The sequence below is a fragment of the Podarcis liolepis genome, assembly GCF_965112155.1.
Source record: "Podarcis liolepis genome assembly, chromosome: 13".
NCBI lineage: Eukaryota > Metazoa > Chordata > Lepidosauria > Squamata > Lacertidae > Podarcis > Podarcis liolepis.
The window spans coordinates 27222799-27238932 of NC_139573.1; the positions used below are offsets into that span (position 1 = coordinate 27222799).

The 16134-nt window shown below is 41.0% G+C and overlaps 3 protein-coding genes across 4 annotated transcripts in view; all 3 read left to right on the forward strand.

Moving 5' to 3' along the window:
* The window catches only part of LOC310691043 (olfactory receptor 10A2-like), a gene marked incomplete at its 3' end in the record, with an annotated part of 59722 nt that extends 54880 nt beyond the window's left edge, over window positions 1–4842 (forward strand). For both annotated transcript variants that reach the window (XM_083470641.1, XM_083470642.1), the window contains exon 2: window positions 3888–4842. In XM_083470641.1, coding sequence (XP_083326767.1) covers window positions 3889–4842 — 954 coding nt within the window. In that variant the 5' untranslated portion in view covers window position 3888. The remainder of the gene's footprint in view (window positions 1–3887) is intronic.
* Window positions 4843–8777: 3935 nt separating this feature from the next.
* On the forward strand, window positions 8778–9728 carry LOC310691048 (olfactory receptor 10A2-like; the record flags this gene model as incomplete). Its single annotated transcript, XM_083470647.1, has 1 exon — window positions 8778–9728. One exon carries the CDS (start codon window positions 8778–8780, stop codon window positions 9726–9728), a length of 951 nt encoding a protein of 316 aa, XP_083326773.1.
* Window positions 9729–13740: 4012 nt separating this feature from the next.
* On the forward strand, window positions 13741–14694 carry LOC310691044 (olfactory receptor 10A2-like; the record flags this gene model as incomplete). Its single annotated transcript, XM_083470643.1, has 1 exon — window positions 13741–14694. One exon carries the CDS (start codon window positions 13741–13743, stop codon window positions 14692–14694), a length of 954 nt encoding a protein of 317 aa, XP_083326769.1.
* Window positions 14695–16134: the final 1440 nt, after the last annotated feature.

Here is a 16134-nt window from a genome sequence, read left to right on the forward strand (position 1 = left end):
TTAAGCTTGGAACCTAATATAACAATATCTCTGTCAGAATGTTTCCTGTCCCTTCATCCATTAACATCGGAGCCCAAGGGTAGATTGCAAGCTTTGTATGCAAAAGGTCCCATGTTCAGGCCAGGCAGGGCTGAGAAAGAATTTTCCTGAAACTCTAGGGAACTTCTGCCAAGCTGCATTCAGATGTGGGGTTTATTGCATGTGTTTTGCCGGTTATGAAACTAGTGCTTCTGTCCCAATTTCTAACATCCCTTTTGCACTTCAATAGCTGCTGCATTCCAGAACTGTGGGTTTTTGTTTTTGTTTTGTTTTTTTAAAAAATGCTATTCCACCATGCTGCACTAGATTTTAAATGGCAGGAAAGAATTATACGCAGGGATACTGCCCACATTTTGTCACATGAACTGAAACGCAATAATTCGCTCTCTTTGGACTTCTCTTAGCATGCTTCTGTTCCAGAGGCGTTTCCATTTGTCTGAATCAGCTAGTATAAAGAAGCCCAAACCCACCTGTTTTCTGCATTAATTTCCAAAATTTGCAGAGTCTAAATTAGCATTGATTGGCATTCCCCTGGCTACTGACTGCCTTGTGATTGTCTGGACAATGCCAGATATCATTCAAGATCTACGTGGATCAAAACTCTTAGAAATGAACTGTTGTCATATAGCCCATTGTCTCTGAATATCCCTCATATTACTTGACCATCATAGACCCTCCACATTTCCCTTTTTGACAGGGATAGTCCTGGATTTACTGAAGCTGTCTCAGTTTCGGTTTCGATCCCAGAATGTCCCGCTTTTCCTTAGGATGTCCCTATTTTCATTGGAGAAATGTTGGAGGTATGGAGTTAGGCATCTCCCGAGCCAATAAGTAAGTACCGTATTTTTTGCTCTATAAGACTCACTTTTTCCCTCCTAAAAAGTAAGGGGAAATGTGTGTGCGTCTTATGGAGCGAATGCAGGCTGTGCAGCTATCCCAGAATCCAGAACAGCAAGAGGGATTGCTGCTTTCACTGCGTAGTGATCCCTCTTGCTGTTCTGGCTTCTGAGATTCAGAATATTTTTTTTCTTGTTTTCCTCCTCCAAAAACTAGGTGCGTCTTGTGGTCTGGTGCGTCTTATAGAGCGAAAAATACGGTAACTATAGATAAGTAACTCTAGAGCCATTAGAAGATATCTGAAGGTTGCCCTGTATATGGGAGATTTTAAACATTTTATTCAGTTTTTATATATGTTGTAAGCCACCCACAGTGGCTGGGGCAACTCAGTCGTATGGGCAGCGGATTTATAATGATAGCAGCAGCAGCAGCAGCAGCAACAACAACAACAACACCAAAGATAATAATAAAAAATAATAATACTAGAAGATGTCTCTCTTTTCATTAGATAGATATTGGAGAGTCTGTAATCAATGCTGCTACTTTGCACAGAATGAGACCCAAAGGCTGATTGTAAGTAGCTGCAGTAAGATAGGTACTACGGGAGGTTGAACCAGTTGACCCTCATGGTCCCTTCCAACTCTACAATTCTACGATACTATGATAGGCAGGTATGGGATAACCTGTGGGTGGATTTTTTAGTCTTTTATCTTGTTGAAGCAACTTTCTGTCTTCCATTTGCCCTCTTACTTTCTGCTTAGCTCTTAATAAACTTCATCAAAATAACTGTCTCAATTATTGTGTGTATTGCTGCCAGACCCAAAGGGAACTTTTCACTTGTGTGTCTACAGCATTTTAGAGTTATTCCTCATGTGATAAGATTGGAATCTGCCAAAGAGGAGAAAGCTAAATTGGGGTCAGAGAAGATCCAGGAAAGTTAGGTGCCCTCTGTGTCTCCCCTCCTCATTACTGGCCTTGGATCCTCTGAAACCACCCATTTGGGGGCAGAGCATGTTAAGGAGGTGGGGGGGGAGGAGATTACTTTCTAGTTCTGGCTTAACTGGCCTACACCCAGACTTACAGCGGTGGAAAGAAAGGGACAAAGCTTCTCCCCACTCCTACCACTGTACCTTTTACCACTTCACTCTGTATGCCACATGCTGCCAACAACAACTTTTATTGGTGAAACCAAGCCTAGTCTCAGTTATTCATGAAAATCACCCCTGTAGCCGTTTCAAAGGCCAATGTAGAATTCCTTCCTTCCTTCCTTCCTTCCTTCCTTCCTTCCTTCCTTTATTCCTTCCTTCCTTTCTCTATCGATCTATCATCTATCTATCTATCGATCTATCTATCTATCATTATCTATCATCAAACACACCTCTCTGTTGGGGGAAAAAGAATTTTAGTGGTCCAACTTGCTACTAAAGTCAGTTCTAATTTACCTGTTTATTGAGCATTCATACAGATTTCTTTGTACAGTTTGTGGCAAGTTTATGCATCATCCACACTTACCTTTTCTCCACGCTTTCCAGACATTGTCTGCAATTTAAAGCTTCTTTTCTGAATGCTTCCACACCACCACCTCCAGAGCTTTCTCATAAAAACACATTCTTTTGAGTTGAATTGGAGCAAATGTCAAACCTCTGAAAAACCAAACTGACATTTGCTCTGATTCTGCCTAGAAGAGTGGGTTTTCATGGAGAAAGCTCTGGCATTTAGGGTTCGGGGGGGGGGGGAGACAAAGGACACAATCTCGGATTTGTGACTGGAAAATGATGGGGAACTGAGCATTAATTCTTGTTTGTTTGCAGGTGGTTATTCAATGTGGTCAAGAAAGTGTTTTCCCATTACAGTACATTTGTTGGAATCAGTCTGTCTCAGAGGACAATCAAACCACTGAATTGGCAGAAATGAATGGATGTTCTGGGCTACCCAGATGACAAGACCCCCTTCTCAACCTCACTGATGTAGTCAGGATGAAACAGCAATACATTTGGCACCAGCTTAACTGCAGGAGTTGTCCCAGAAGACAGCTTCTGGGAGCCACAGGTAACAGCTGAGTGGAGGGTGGGGACCAAAGGGGACCAAACTACCCCAGAAGAATCACCTCTGTAACAACAGAGGTACTACCTCTCCCCAAACACCCCACACACCCCATGCAGGGGCTTGGACTTGATGACCCTTATGTCATTTCCAACTCTACAATTCTATAATTCTATGTCTGCACGATCATATGCCCCATAGAACAAAGGATGAAGAGCTTTAAAATTATTTTAAAAGCAGTACCACAGTGCATAGCTGAATAGCTACATTAATGAATCTGCCTGATCAGTGAATTATTCATTGTCATCTGTCTTGGAGCAGAGCTCCCAGAGGGAAGAATCTGGCAGAATAAAACATGGTGAAGAGACAAATACACTGAAAGCAGCGTATACCTTCTATATCTGTGCCTGAGAAATCTCTAGTGCAACTAGGGTGCCAGGAACAGAGATCTGGGTGTGACATTCCAGGGCTTCAGTAAGTACCAGATTGTTTTCTTTTGTAGCCTTTGGCATGTTTCACTATGAAGGAACACACTTTATACATTCCTTCTCATGAATGATACTAAATTATTTCTTGGACAATATTTATTTTTTAAGTTTGATGCCTTTTAATAATGTTATTTAGGAACAATTCTACCAAAGGTTAGCACTTGCTATGTTTAATAAAGAAAATGATGATTATATAGATAGATAGTTCAGCAAAATCTCTTTAATGATTATTAAAACTATACCTCCCCATATGAACAAGACACAGAAACTGTAGGTATAATTTAGAATTTTTATTATAAGATCACCTCTAAATCCAATTGATTCCAATGAAGTTAAACACTGCAGTATGTGCCTTTGGATCATTCCCTGATCAGCCTGGCAGTCCTTGAACAGAGTTCCACATATAATCTATATAAAAAGATTGTGTACAGCCAAGCAATAATATCCTAAATTTATTAGCTCTGTATGTTCTTTTTCCAGGATGCAGAACAGAAAAGAATACATTCTACAAAACAGTACAGCACCAGCTAAATTCATCCTCCTGGGTCTTTCTGATGATCCAAACCTGCAAAGTGCATTGTTCTCCACTTTCCTGGTACTCTATATCATCACTCTGGTAGGAAACCTTCTCATCATTCTTCTGACGTTGGCTGACCCTGCCCTCCACACCCCCATGTATTTCTTCCTAAGAAACCTGTCTTTTCTGGAGATCTGCTACACATCAATCAATGTCCCTAAGATGCTGGCAAACCTCCTCTCTGGAAATAAATCCATCTCCTTCATCGGATGTGCTCTACAGACCTACTTTGTATTCTTCCTTGGTGGGTCAGAATGTTTCCTTTTGGCCTCAATGGCCTATGATCGATATGTAGCCATTTGTAAGCCCTTACACTACCATGTCCTGATGAGCCAAAAAGTTTATATTACTTTAGCTGTGGCATCTTGGCTAAGTGGGTTTTTTATGTCCTTTGGACACACCAGCATGGTGTTTACTGTCTCCTACTGTGGCTCCAATGTGATCAACCACTTCTTTTGTGACATCCCTCCTTTGCTGAAATTGGCTTGTGGGGACACCTCAAGGGTTGAAATTGCAGTCTTTGTAGTGGCTATGATTTTTGTGACTTTGCCTTTTATCCTGATCTTGATGTCTTATGCTGGGATTATTACAAGCATTTTGAAGATCTCGTCCTCTGAAGGTCGGAAGAAGACCTTCTCCACCTGCTCTTCACACCTCATTGTGGTGACCTTGTTCTATGGTTCTGCTTGTATTACATATTTGAAGCCGAATTCCACTTACTCACCAAACACTGACAAATTTCTCTCCCTTTTCTATACTGTTATCGGTCCCATTTTGAACCCCCTCATATACAGCCTGAGGAATAAAGAGGTAAAGCATTCCTTTAGAAGAATCTGGGGTAGAAGACCTTTTGGGTGATAAAAATGAACTGACACATTCTGGGAGTTCCAAAATAGGTATGGACCTGTACCTACTAATTTCTGAATGCATTAGCTTGGATCCAGAATGATTTAGGAGAACTCTGGTCCCCTTAAAATTAATGGGATTATGTTAATTGTGATTAAATATATGACCCTTGATATAAATGGCGATTTTTGTCATCTAACCTTGCCTTTATCTACCCAGCAGCTCAAACAGTGGGATAATTTATAGTAAATAAATTTGTGAAAGGAAAGATTGTGGTTCCCTCCTAGTGAAATCACCAGAAATCCCCCAAAAGATATCTCTGCGAGGGTTGAGGATTCATCCTAAACAATTTGTGTTGGGGAATGGAAGGAAAACTATTGGGGGAAGTGGGAATCATTCTCGATTAAGCATGGAACCTAATATAAATTGATATGAAAGTCAATCTCTGACAGAAAGTTTACTGTCTCTTCATCCAATACCATCGGAGCGGAAGGGTAAATCGTATGCTTTGTATGCAAAAGGTCCCATGTTCAGTCCAGGCAGGGCTGGGGAAGATTTTTTCCTGAAACTCTGGGGAGCTTCTGCCAAGCTGCATTCAGATGTGGGGTTCATTGCATGTGTTTTTCTGGTTATGATGCTAGTCTTTCTGTCCCAATTTCTAACATTCCTTTTGCACTGCAATAGCAGCTGCATTCCAGAACTGTGGTTTTTTTGTTTTTTGTTTTTTTTAAAAAAATCCGTTCCCACCATGCTGCACTAGATTTTAAATGGCAAGAAAGAATTATATGCAGGGCTACAATCACATTTTGTCGCATGATCTCACAATGCAATAATTAGCATACTTCTGTTCCAGAGGTGTTTCCATTTGTCTGAATCAGCCAGTTAAAAGAACCACAAACCCAGATTTTTCCTGCATTAACTTCCAAAATTTGCCGAGACTAAATTAGCACTGATTGACATTCCCCTGGCTACTGACTGCCTTGTGATTGTCTGGAAAATGCCTGATATCATGCAAGACCTACCTGGATCAAACCTCTTGGAAGTGAACTGTTGCCATATAGCCCATTGTCTCTCAACATTCCTCACATTACTTGACCATCATGGACCCTCCACACTTCCCTTTTTTAAGATTTACAGAAGCTGTCTCAGATTCTGATTCAATCCCAGAATGTCCCACTTTTTCTTAGGATGTCCCTATTTTCACTGGCGAAATATTGGGGGTATGGAGTTAGGCAACCCCCGAGCCAATTAGATAAGTAATTATAGAGCCTTTAGAAGATATCTGAAGGTTGCCCTGTATAGGGAAGTTTTTATTCAGTTTTTATATATTTTTACATTTTATTCAGGTTTTATATATGTTGGAAGCTGCCCAGAGTGGCTGGGGCAACCCAGTCATATGGGCAGTGGATTTATAATGATAGTAGCAGCAGCAACAACAACAAGAAAGACCAACACTAAGAAATAATAATAGAAGATGTCCCTCTTTCATTGGATTGGAGGGTCTGTAATGTATTCTGCAGCTTTGCACAGAATGAGACCCAAAGGCTGATTGTAAATAGCTGCAGTAAGATAGGTACCACAGGAGGTTGAACCAGTTAACCCTCAGTGTCCCTTCCAACTCTACGATTCTATAATACTATGATAGGCAGGCATCAGATAACCTGTGGGTGGATTTTTTATTCTTTAATCTTGTTGAAGCAACTTTCTGTCTTCCATTTGCCCTCTTATTTTCTGCTTAGCTCTTAATAAACTTCATCCAAATAACTGTCTGGATTATTGTGTATATCGTTGCCAGACCCAAAGGGCTTTTTTCACTTGTGTGTCTATAACATTTTGGAGTCATGCTACATGTGATGAGATGAGATTGGAGTCTGCCATGGAGGAGAAAGCTACATTGGGGTCAGAGAAGATCCAGGAAGGCTAGGTGCTCTCTCTGTCTCTCCTTCTCATTACCTGCCTTGGATCCTCTGAAACCACCCATTTGGGGGCAGAGCATGTTAAGCAGTTGGGGGGAGGACTTACTTGCTAGTTTTGGCTTAACTGGCCTACACCCAGACTGACAGTGGTGGAAAGAAAGGGCCAAAGGTTCTCCCCACTCCTACCACTGTACCTTTTACCACTGTACTCTGTATGCCACATGCTGCCAACTACAACTTTTATTGGTGAAACTAAGCCTAGTCTCAATCATTCATGAAAATCACCCCAGTGTAAAATATCTTTCTTCTTTCTTTCTTTCTTTCTTTCTTTCTTTCTTTCTTTCTTTCTCTCTCTCTCTCTCTCTCTCTCTCTCTCTCTCTCTCTCATCTTTCTATCATCTATCATCTATCTGTCTATCATCAACTATCATCAAGCACATCTCTCTCTTGGGGAAAAAAAAGAATTTTAGTGGTCCATTTTGCTAGTAAAGTCAGTTCTAAATTACCTGTTTATTGAGCATTCATACAGATTTCTTTGTACAGTTAGTGGCATGGTAAAGCATCATCCACACTTACCTTTTCTCCACGCTTTCCAGACATTGTCTGCAATTCAAAGCTTCTTTTCTGAATACATCCACACCACCACCTCCAGAGCTTTCTCGTAAAAACACACTCTTTAAAGTTGAATTGGAGCAAATGTCAAACCTCAGAAAACCCAAATTGACATTTGCTCTGATTGTGCCTGGAAGAGTGGGTTTTCCTGGAGAAAGCTCTGGCATGTGGGGTGGGGGTTGGGGGGGCGAGACCAAGGACACAATCTCGGATTTGTGACTGGAAAATGATGGGGAACTGAGCATTAATTATTGTTTGTTTGCAGGAGGTTATACAATGTGGTCAAGAAAGTGTTTTCCCATTACAGCATATTTGTTGGCATCAGTCTGTCTCAGAGGACAATCAAACCACTGTATTGGCAGAAATGAATGGATATTCTGGCCTGCCCAGATGACAAGACCCCTTTCTCAACCTCACTGATGTAGTCGAGATGAAACAGCAATACATTTGACACCAGCTTAACTGCAGGAGTTGTCCCAGAAGACAGCTTCTGGGAGCCACAGGTAACAGCTGAGTGGAGGGTGGGGACCAAAGGGGACCAAAATACCCCAGAAGAATCATGTCTGTACCAACCCTCCTCAAACACCCCACACACCCCATGCAGGGGCTTGGACTTGATGATCCTTACGTCCCTTCCAACTCTACAATTCTATAATTCTATGTCTGCACGGTCGTATTCCCCATAGAACGAAGGATGAAGAGCTTTAAAATTATTTTAAAAGAAGTACCACAGTGCATAGTTTAATAGCTACATTAATGAATCTGCCTGATCAGTGAATTATTCATTGTGATCTGTCTTGGAGCAGAACTCCCAGAGGGAAGAATCTGGCAGAATAAAACATGGTGAAGAGGCAAATACACTGAAAGCAGTGTATACCTTCTATATCTGTGCCTGAGAAATCTCTAGTGCAACTAGGGTGCCAGGAACAGAGATCTGGGTGTGACCTTCCAGGGCTTTAGTAAGTACCAGATTGTTTTCTTTTGCAGCCTTTGGCATGTTCCACTCTGAAGGAACACACTTTATACATTCCTTCTCATGAATGATACTAAATTATTTCTAATAATGTTATTTAGGAACAATTCTACCAAAGGTTAGCACTTGCTATGTTTAATAAAGAAAATGATGATTATATAGATGGATAGTTCAGCAAAATCTCTTTAATGATTATTAAAACTATACCTCCCCATATGAACAACACACAGAAGCTGTAGGTATAATTTAGAATTTTTCTTATAAGATCACCTCTAAATCCAATTGATTCCAATGAAGTTAAACACTGCAGTATGTGCCTTTGGATCATTCCCTGATCAGCCTGGCAGTCCTTGAACAGAGTTCCACATATAATCTATATAAAAAGATTGTGTACAGCCAAGCAATAATATCCTAAATTTTTCAGTTCTGTATGTTCTTTTTCCAGGATGCAGAACCGAAAAGAATACATTCTACAAAACAGTACAGCACCAGCTAAATTCATCCTCCTGGGTCTTTCTGATGATCCAAACCTGCAAAGTGCATTGTTCTCCACTTTCCTGGTACTCTATATCATCACTCTGGTAGGAAACCTCATCATTCTTCTGACGTTGGCTGACCCTGCCCTCCACACCCCCATGTATTTCTTCCTAAGAAACCTGTCTTTTCTGGAGATCTGCTACACATCAGTCAATGTCCCTAAGATGCTGGCAAACCTCCTCTCTGGAAATAAATCCATCTCCTTCATCGGATGTGCTCTGCAGACCTACTTTGTATTCTTCCTTGGTGGGTCAGAATGTTTCCTTTTGGCCTCAATGGCCTATGATCGATATGTTGCCATTTGTAAGCCCTTACACTACCATGTCCTGATGAGCCAAAATGTTTATATTACTTTAGCTGTGGCATCTTGGCTAAGTGGGTTTTTTATGTCCTTTGGACACACCAGCATGGTGTTTACTGTCTCCTACTGTGGCTCCAATGTGATCAACCACTTCTTTTGTGACATCCCTCCTTTGCTGAAATTGGCTTGTGGGGACACCTCAAGGGTTGAAATTGCAGTCTTTGTAGTGGCTATGATTTTTGTGACTTTGCCTTTTATCCAGATCTTGATATCTTATGCTGGCATTATAACCACCATTTTGAAGATCTCGTCCTCTGAAGGTCGGAAGAAGACCTTCTCCACCTGCTCTTCACACCTCATTGTGGTGACCTTGTTCTATGGTTCTGGTTGTATTACATATTTGAAGCCCAATTCCACTTACTCACCAAACAGTGACAAATTTCTCTCCCTTTTCTATACTGTTATCGGTCCCATTTTGAACCCCCTCATATACAGCCTGAGGAATAAAGAGGTAAAGCATTCCTTTAGAAGAATCTGGGGTAGAAGACCTTTTGGGTGATAAAAATGAACAGACACATTGTGGGAGTTCCAAAATAGGTATGGACCTGTACCTACTAATTTCTGAATGCATTAGCTTGGATCCTGAATGATTTAGCAGAACTCTGGTCCCCTTAAAATTAATGGGATTAAGTTAATTGTGATTTAATATATGACCCTTGATATAAATGGTGATTTTTGTCATCTAACCTTGCATTTATCTACCCAGCAGCTCAAACAGTGGGATATTTATAGTAAATAAATTTGTGAAAGGAAAGATTGTGGTTCCCTCCTAGTGAAATCACCAGAAATCCCCCAAAAGATATCTCAGCAAGGGTTGAGGATTCATCCTAAACAATTTGTGTTGGGGAATGGAAGGAAAACTATTGGGGGAAGTGGGAATCATTCTCGATTAAGCATGGAACCTAATATAAATTGATATGAAAGTCAATCTCTGACAGAAAGTTTACTGTCTCTTCAACCAATACCATCGGAGCCGAAGGGTAAATCGTATGCTTTGTATGCAAAAGGTCCCATGTTCAGTCCAGGCAGGGCTGGGGAAGATTTTTTCCTGAAACTCTGGGGAGCTTCTGCCAAGCTGCATTCAGATGTGGGGTTCATTGCATGTGTTTTTCTGGTTATGATGCTAGTCTTTCTGTCCTAATTTCTAACATTCCTTTTGCACTGCAATAGCAGCTGCATTCCAGAACTGTGGTTTTTTTGTTTTTTGTTTTTTTAAAAAATCCGTTCCCACCATGCTGCACTAGATTTTAAATGGCAAGAAAGAATTATATGCAGGGCTACAATCACATTTTGTCGCATGATCTCACAATGCAATAATTAGCATACTTCTGTTCCAGAGGTGTTTCCATTTGTCTGAATCAGCCAGTTAAAAGAACCACAAACCCAGATTTTTCCTGCATTAACTTCCAAAATTTGCCGAGACTAAATTAGCACTGATTGACATTCCCCTGGCTACTGACTGCCTTGTGATTGTCTGGAAAATGCCTGATATCATGCAAGACCTACCTGGATCAAACCTCTTGGAAGTGAACTGTTGCCATATAGCCCATTGTCTCTCAACATTCCTCACATTACTTGACCATCATGGACCCTCCACACTTCCCTTTTTTAAGATTTACAGAAGCTGTCTCAGATTCTGATTCAATCCCAGAATGTCCCACTTTTTCTTAGGATGTCCCTATTTTCACTGGCGAAATATTGGGGGTATGGAGTTAGGCAACCCCCGAGCCAATTAGATAAGTAATTATAGAGCCTTTAGAAGATATCTGAAGGTTGCCCTGTATAGGGAAGTTTTTATTCAGTTTTTATATATTTTTACATTTTATTCAGGTTTTATATATGTTGGAAGCTGCCCAGAGTGGCTGGGGCAACCCAGTCATATGGGCAGCGGATTTATAATGATAGCAGCAGCAACAACAACAACAAGAAAGACCAACACTAAGAAATAACAATAGAAGATGTCCCTCTTTCATTGGATAGATATTGGAGGACCTGTAATGTATTCTGCAGCTTTGCACAGAATGAGACCCAAAGGCTGATTGTAAATAGCTGCAGTAAGATAGGTACCACAGGAGGTTGAACCAGTTAACCGTCAGTGTCCCTTCCAACTCTACGATTCTATAATACTATGATAGGCAGGCATCAGATAACCTGTGGGTGGATTTTTTATTCTTTAATCTTGTTGAAGCAACTTTCTGTCTTCCATTTGCCCTCTTACTTTCCGCTTAGCTCTTAATAAACTTCATCCAAATAACTGTCTGGATTATTGTGTATATCGTTGCCAGACCCAAAGGGCTTTTTTCACTTGTGTGTCTACAACATTTTGGAGTCATGCTACATGTGATGAGATGAGATTGGAGTCTGCCATGGAGGAGAAAGCTACATTGGGGTCAGAGAAGATCCAGGAAGGCTAGGTGCTCTCTCTGTCTCTCCTTCTCATTACCTGCCTTGGATCCTCTGAAACCACCCATTTGGGGGCAGAGCATGTTAAGCAGTTGGGGGGAGGACTTACTTGCTAGTTTTGGCTTAACTGGCCTACACCCAGACTGACAGCGGTGGAAAGAAAGGGACAAAGGTTCTCCCCACTCCTACCACTGTACCTTTTACCACTGTACTCTGTATGCCACATGCTGCCAACTACAACTTTTATTGGCGAAACCAAGCCTAGTCTCAATCATTCATGAAAATCACCCCAATGTAAAATATCTTTCTTCTTTCTTTCTTTCTTTCTTTCTTTCTTTCTTTCTTTCTTTCTTTCTCTCTCTCTCTCTCTCTCTCTCTCTCTCTCTCTCTCTCTCTCTCTCTCTTTCATCTTTCTATCTATCATCTATCAGTCTATCATCAACTATCATCAAGCACATCTCTCTCTTGGGGAAAAAAAAAGAATTTTAGTGGTCCAGCTTGCTAGTAAAGTCAGTTCTAAATTACCTGTTTATTGAGCATTCATACAGATCTCTTTGTACAGTTTGTGGCAAGGTAAAGCATCATCCACACTTACCTTTTCTCCACACTTTCCAGACATTGTCTGCAATTGAAAGCTTCTTTTCTGAATACGTCCACACCACCACCTCCAGAGCTTTCTCGTAAAAACACACCCTTTAAAGTTGAATTGGAGCAAATGTCAAATCTCAGAAAACCCGAATTGACATTTGCTCTGATTCTGCCTGGAAGAGTGGGTTTTCCTGGAGAAAGCTCTGGCATGTGGGTTGGGGGTTGGGGGGGGGGAGACCAAGGACACAATCTCGGATTTGTGACTGGAAAATGATGGGGAACTGAGCATTAATTCTTGTTTGTTTGCAGGAGGTTATACAATGTGGTCAAGAAAGTGTTTTCCCATTATAGTACATTTGTTGGCATCAGTCTGTCTCAGAGGACAATCAAACCACTGAATTGGCAGAAATGAATGGATATTCTGGCCTGCCCAGATGACAAGACCCCTTTCTCAACCTCACTGATGTAGTCGAGATGAAACAGCAATACATTTAACACCAGCTTAACTGCAGGAGTTGTCCCAGAAGACAGCTCCTGGGAGCCACAGGTAACAGCTGAGTGGAGGGTGGGGACCAAAGGGGACCAAAATACCCCAGAAGAATCATGTCTGTACCAACCCTCCTCAAACACCCCACACACCCCATGCAGGGGCTTGGACTTGATGACCCTTACGTCATTTCCAACTCTACAATTCTATAATTCTATGTCTGCACAGTCATATGCCCCATAGAACAAAGGATGAAGGGCTTTAAAGTTATTTTAAAAGAAATATCACAATGGATAACTGAATAGCTACATTAATGCATCTGCCTGATCAGTGAATAATTCATTGTGATCTGTCTTGGAGCAGAGCTCCCAGAGGGAAGAATCTGACAGAATAAAACATGGTGAAGAGGCAAATACACTGAAAGCAGTGTTTACCTTCTATAACTGTGGCTGAGAAATCTCTACTGCAATTAGGGCGTCAGGAAGAGAGATCTGGCTGTGACCTTCCAGGGCTTCAGTAAGTACCAAATTGTTTTCTTTTGTTGCCTTTGACATGTTTCACTCTGAAGGAACACACTTTGTACATTCCTTCTCATCAATGATACTAAATTATTTATTGGACTATGATTATTTTTCAAGCTTGATGCCTTTTAATAATGTTAGCGTGGAACAATCCTACCAAAGGTTAGCACTTGTTTAATAAAGGTTAGCTATGTTTAATAAAGCAAATGATGATTATGTAGATGGAAAGTTCAGCAAAATCTCTTTAATGATTATTAAAACTATACCTCCCCATATGAACAAGACACAGAAGCTATAATTTAGGTATAATTTAGAATTTTTATTATAAGATCACCTCTAAGTCCTATTGATTCCAATGAAGTTAAACACTGCAGTATGTGCCTTTGGATCGTTCCCTGATCAGCCTGGCAGTCCTTGAACAAATAAGCCCACATATAATCTATATAAAAATATTGTGTACAGCCAAGCAATAATATCCTAAATTTATCAGTTCTGTATGTTCTTTTTCCAGGATGCAGAACCAAAAAGAATACATTCTACAAAACAGTACAGCACCAGCTAAATTCATCCTCCTGGGTCTTTCTGGTGATCCCAACCTGCAAAGTGCATTATTCTCCACTTTCCTGGTACTCTATATCATCACTCTGGTAGGAAACCTTCTCATCATTCTTCTGACGTTGGCTGACCCTGCCCTCCACACCCCCATGTATTTCTTCCTAAGAAATCTGTCTTTTCTGGAGATCTGCTACACATCAGTCAATGTCCCTAAGATGCTGGCAAACCTGCTTTCTGGAAATAAATCCATCTCCTTCATCGGATGTGCTGTGCAGACCTACTTTATATTCTTCCTTGGTGGGTCAGAATGTTTCCTTTTGGCCTCAATGGCCTATGATCGATATGTTGCCATTTGTAAGCCCTTACGCTACCCTGTCCTGATGAGCCAAAAAGTTTATACTACTTTAGCTGTGGTGTGTTGGTTAAGTGGATTTTTGATGTCCTTTGGTCACACTAGCATGTTATTTACTGTCTCCTACTGTGGCTCCAATGTGATCAACCACTTCTTTTGTGACATCCCTCCTTTGCTGAAATTGGCTTGTGGGGACACTTCTAGGGTTGAAATTGGAGTCTTTGTGGGGGCTATGATTTTTGGGACTTTGCCTTTTATCCTTATCTTGATGTCTTATGCTGGCATTATAACCACCATTTTGAAGATCTCATCCTCTGAAGGTCGGAAGAAGACCTTCTCCACCTGCTCTTCACACCTCATTGTGGTGACCTTGTTCTATGGTTCTGCTTGTATTACATATTTGAAGCCCAATTCCACTTACTCACCAAACACTGGCAAATATCTCTCCCTTTTCTATACTGTTATAGGTCCCATTTTGAACCCCCTCATATACAGCTTGAGGAATAAAGAGGTAAAACGTGCCTTTAAAAGAATCTGGGATAGAAAGCCTTTTGGGTGATAAAAATGAACCAACACATTATGGTAGATCCAAAATAGGTAGGAACTTGTAACTTCTAACTTCTGAAAGCATTAGCTTGGATCCAGAATGATTTAGTTGAACTGTGTTCCCTTTAAAATCAATGGGATTAGGTTAATTATGCTTTAATCTAAATCCCATTGATTTAAATGGGAAACTAATTCATCTAACCTTGCCTGGATCTCACCTAACAGACTGGCTAGGACAACCCAGTCAGAGGAAGGGGTACAAATAATAATAATAATAATTAGAGAGTAGAAAAGTTTTTATTGAAAAAAATTGTTTGAGGGAGGATTATGTGAGGTCCTCTCCTGCTGTAACCACCAGAAATCCCACAAAGATCTCTCTGACTTAGAAATCTTCCTACGCAATGTGCATTATGGAATTGATGGATAACAATGTAAAAGGTCCCATGTTCAGTCCAGGAAAGGCTGGAATAGATTCTTGACTGAAGCCCTGGAGATCTACTGCTAGCCTGCATTCAAAAGTGGGGTTTATTGCATGAGTTTTTGTTGTTTTGTCCCACTTTCTAGCATCCTTTTCATACAGCTATAACTGTTACATTCCAGAACTGTGACTTTTTGATTACTATCCCACCATGTTGCACTATATTTTAAATGGCCGGGGGAGGGGGGCAGAATACTGTCCCAAATTTTGTCATATGAAATTGCAATGCAAAGCTGTCATGATTTTCTGAGTCAATGCCAGTGTGGTGTAGTGGTTAAGAGCAGTGGACTCGTAATCTGGTGAACTGGGTTCGCTTCCCCGCTCCTCCGCATGCAGCTGCTGGGTAACCTTGGGCTAGTCACACTTCTCTGAAGTCTCTCAGCCTCACTCACCTCACAGAGTGTTTGTTGTCGGGGAGGAAGGGAAAGGAGATTGTTAGCCACTTTGGGACTCCTTAGGGTAGTGATAAAGCTTGATATCAAATCCAAACTACTACTTCTCCTCCTTCTCCTTCTCCTTCTCCTTCTCCTTCTCCTTCTCCTTCTCCTTCTCCTTCTCCTTCTCCCCTTCTTCTTCTTCTTCTTCTTCTTCTTCTTCTTCTTCTTCTTCTTCTTCTTCTTCTATGGGGCTACAAGCATTCCCCTCCTGGAAACAATTAACAAGGAAGTGTGCACTAACATTTCACTAGATTTCCAGAAGTGCTTCTCATGTTGTGTGAAATATATAACATGAAAATTAAAAAGTCAGTAAATGCTGGGAAGGTGCAATAAAAGGTGCAATAAAGTGGCATCTGGATACAGCTCTTGTACAGCTCTAGACCACACTGAGATAGATGGACCAATATCAGAATCAGTTTCTAGACCCCTGCCCACCATCCTACATTGTTCAGGACAGCCCCATGACCTTCCAAATAAGGTTTTTAATGTGTCCCATGTAGCTACTGCAGTAAGGAAGGAATCAGAAGCATCCCTTCCA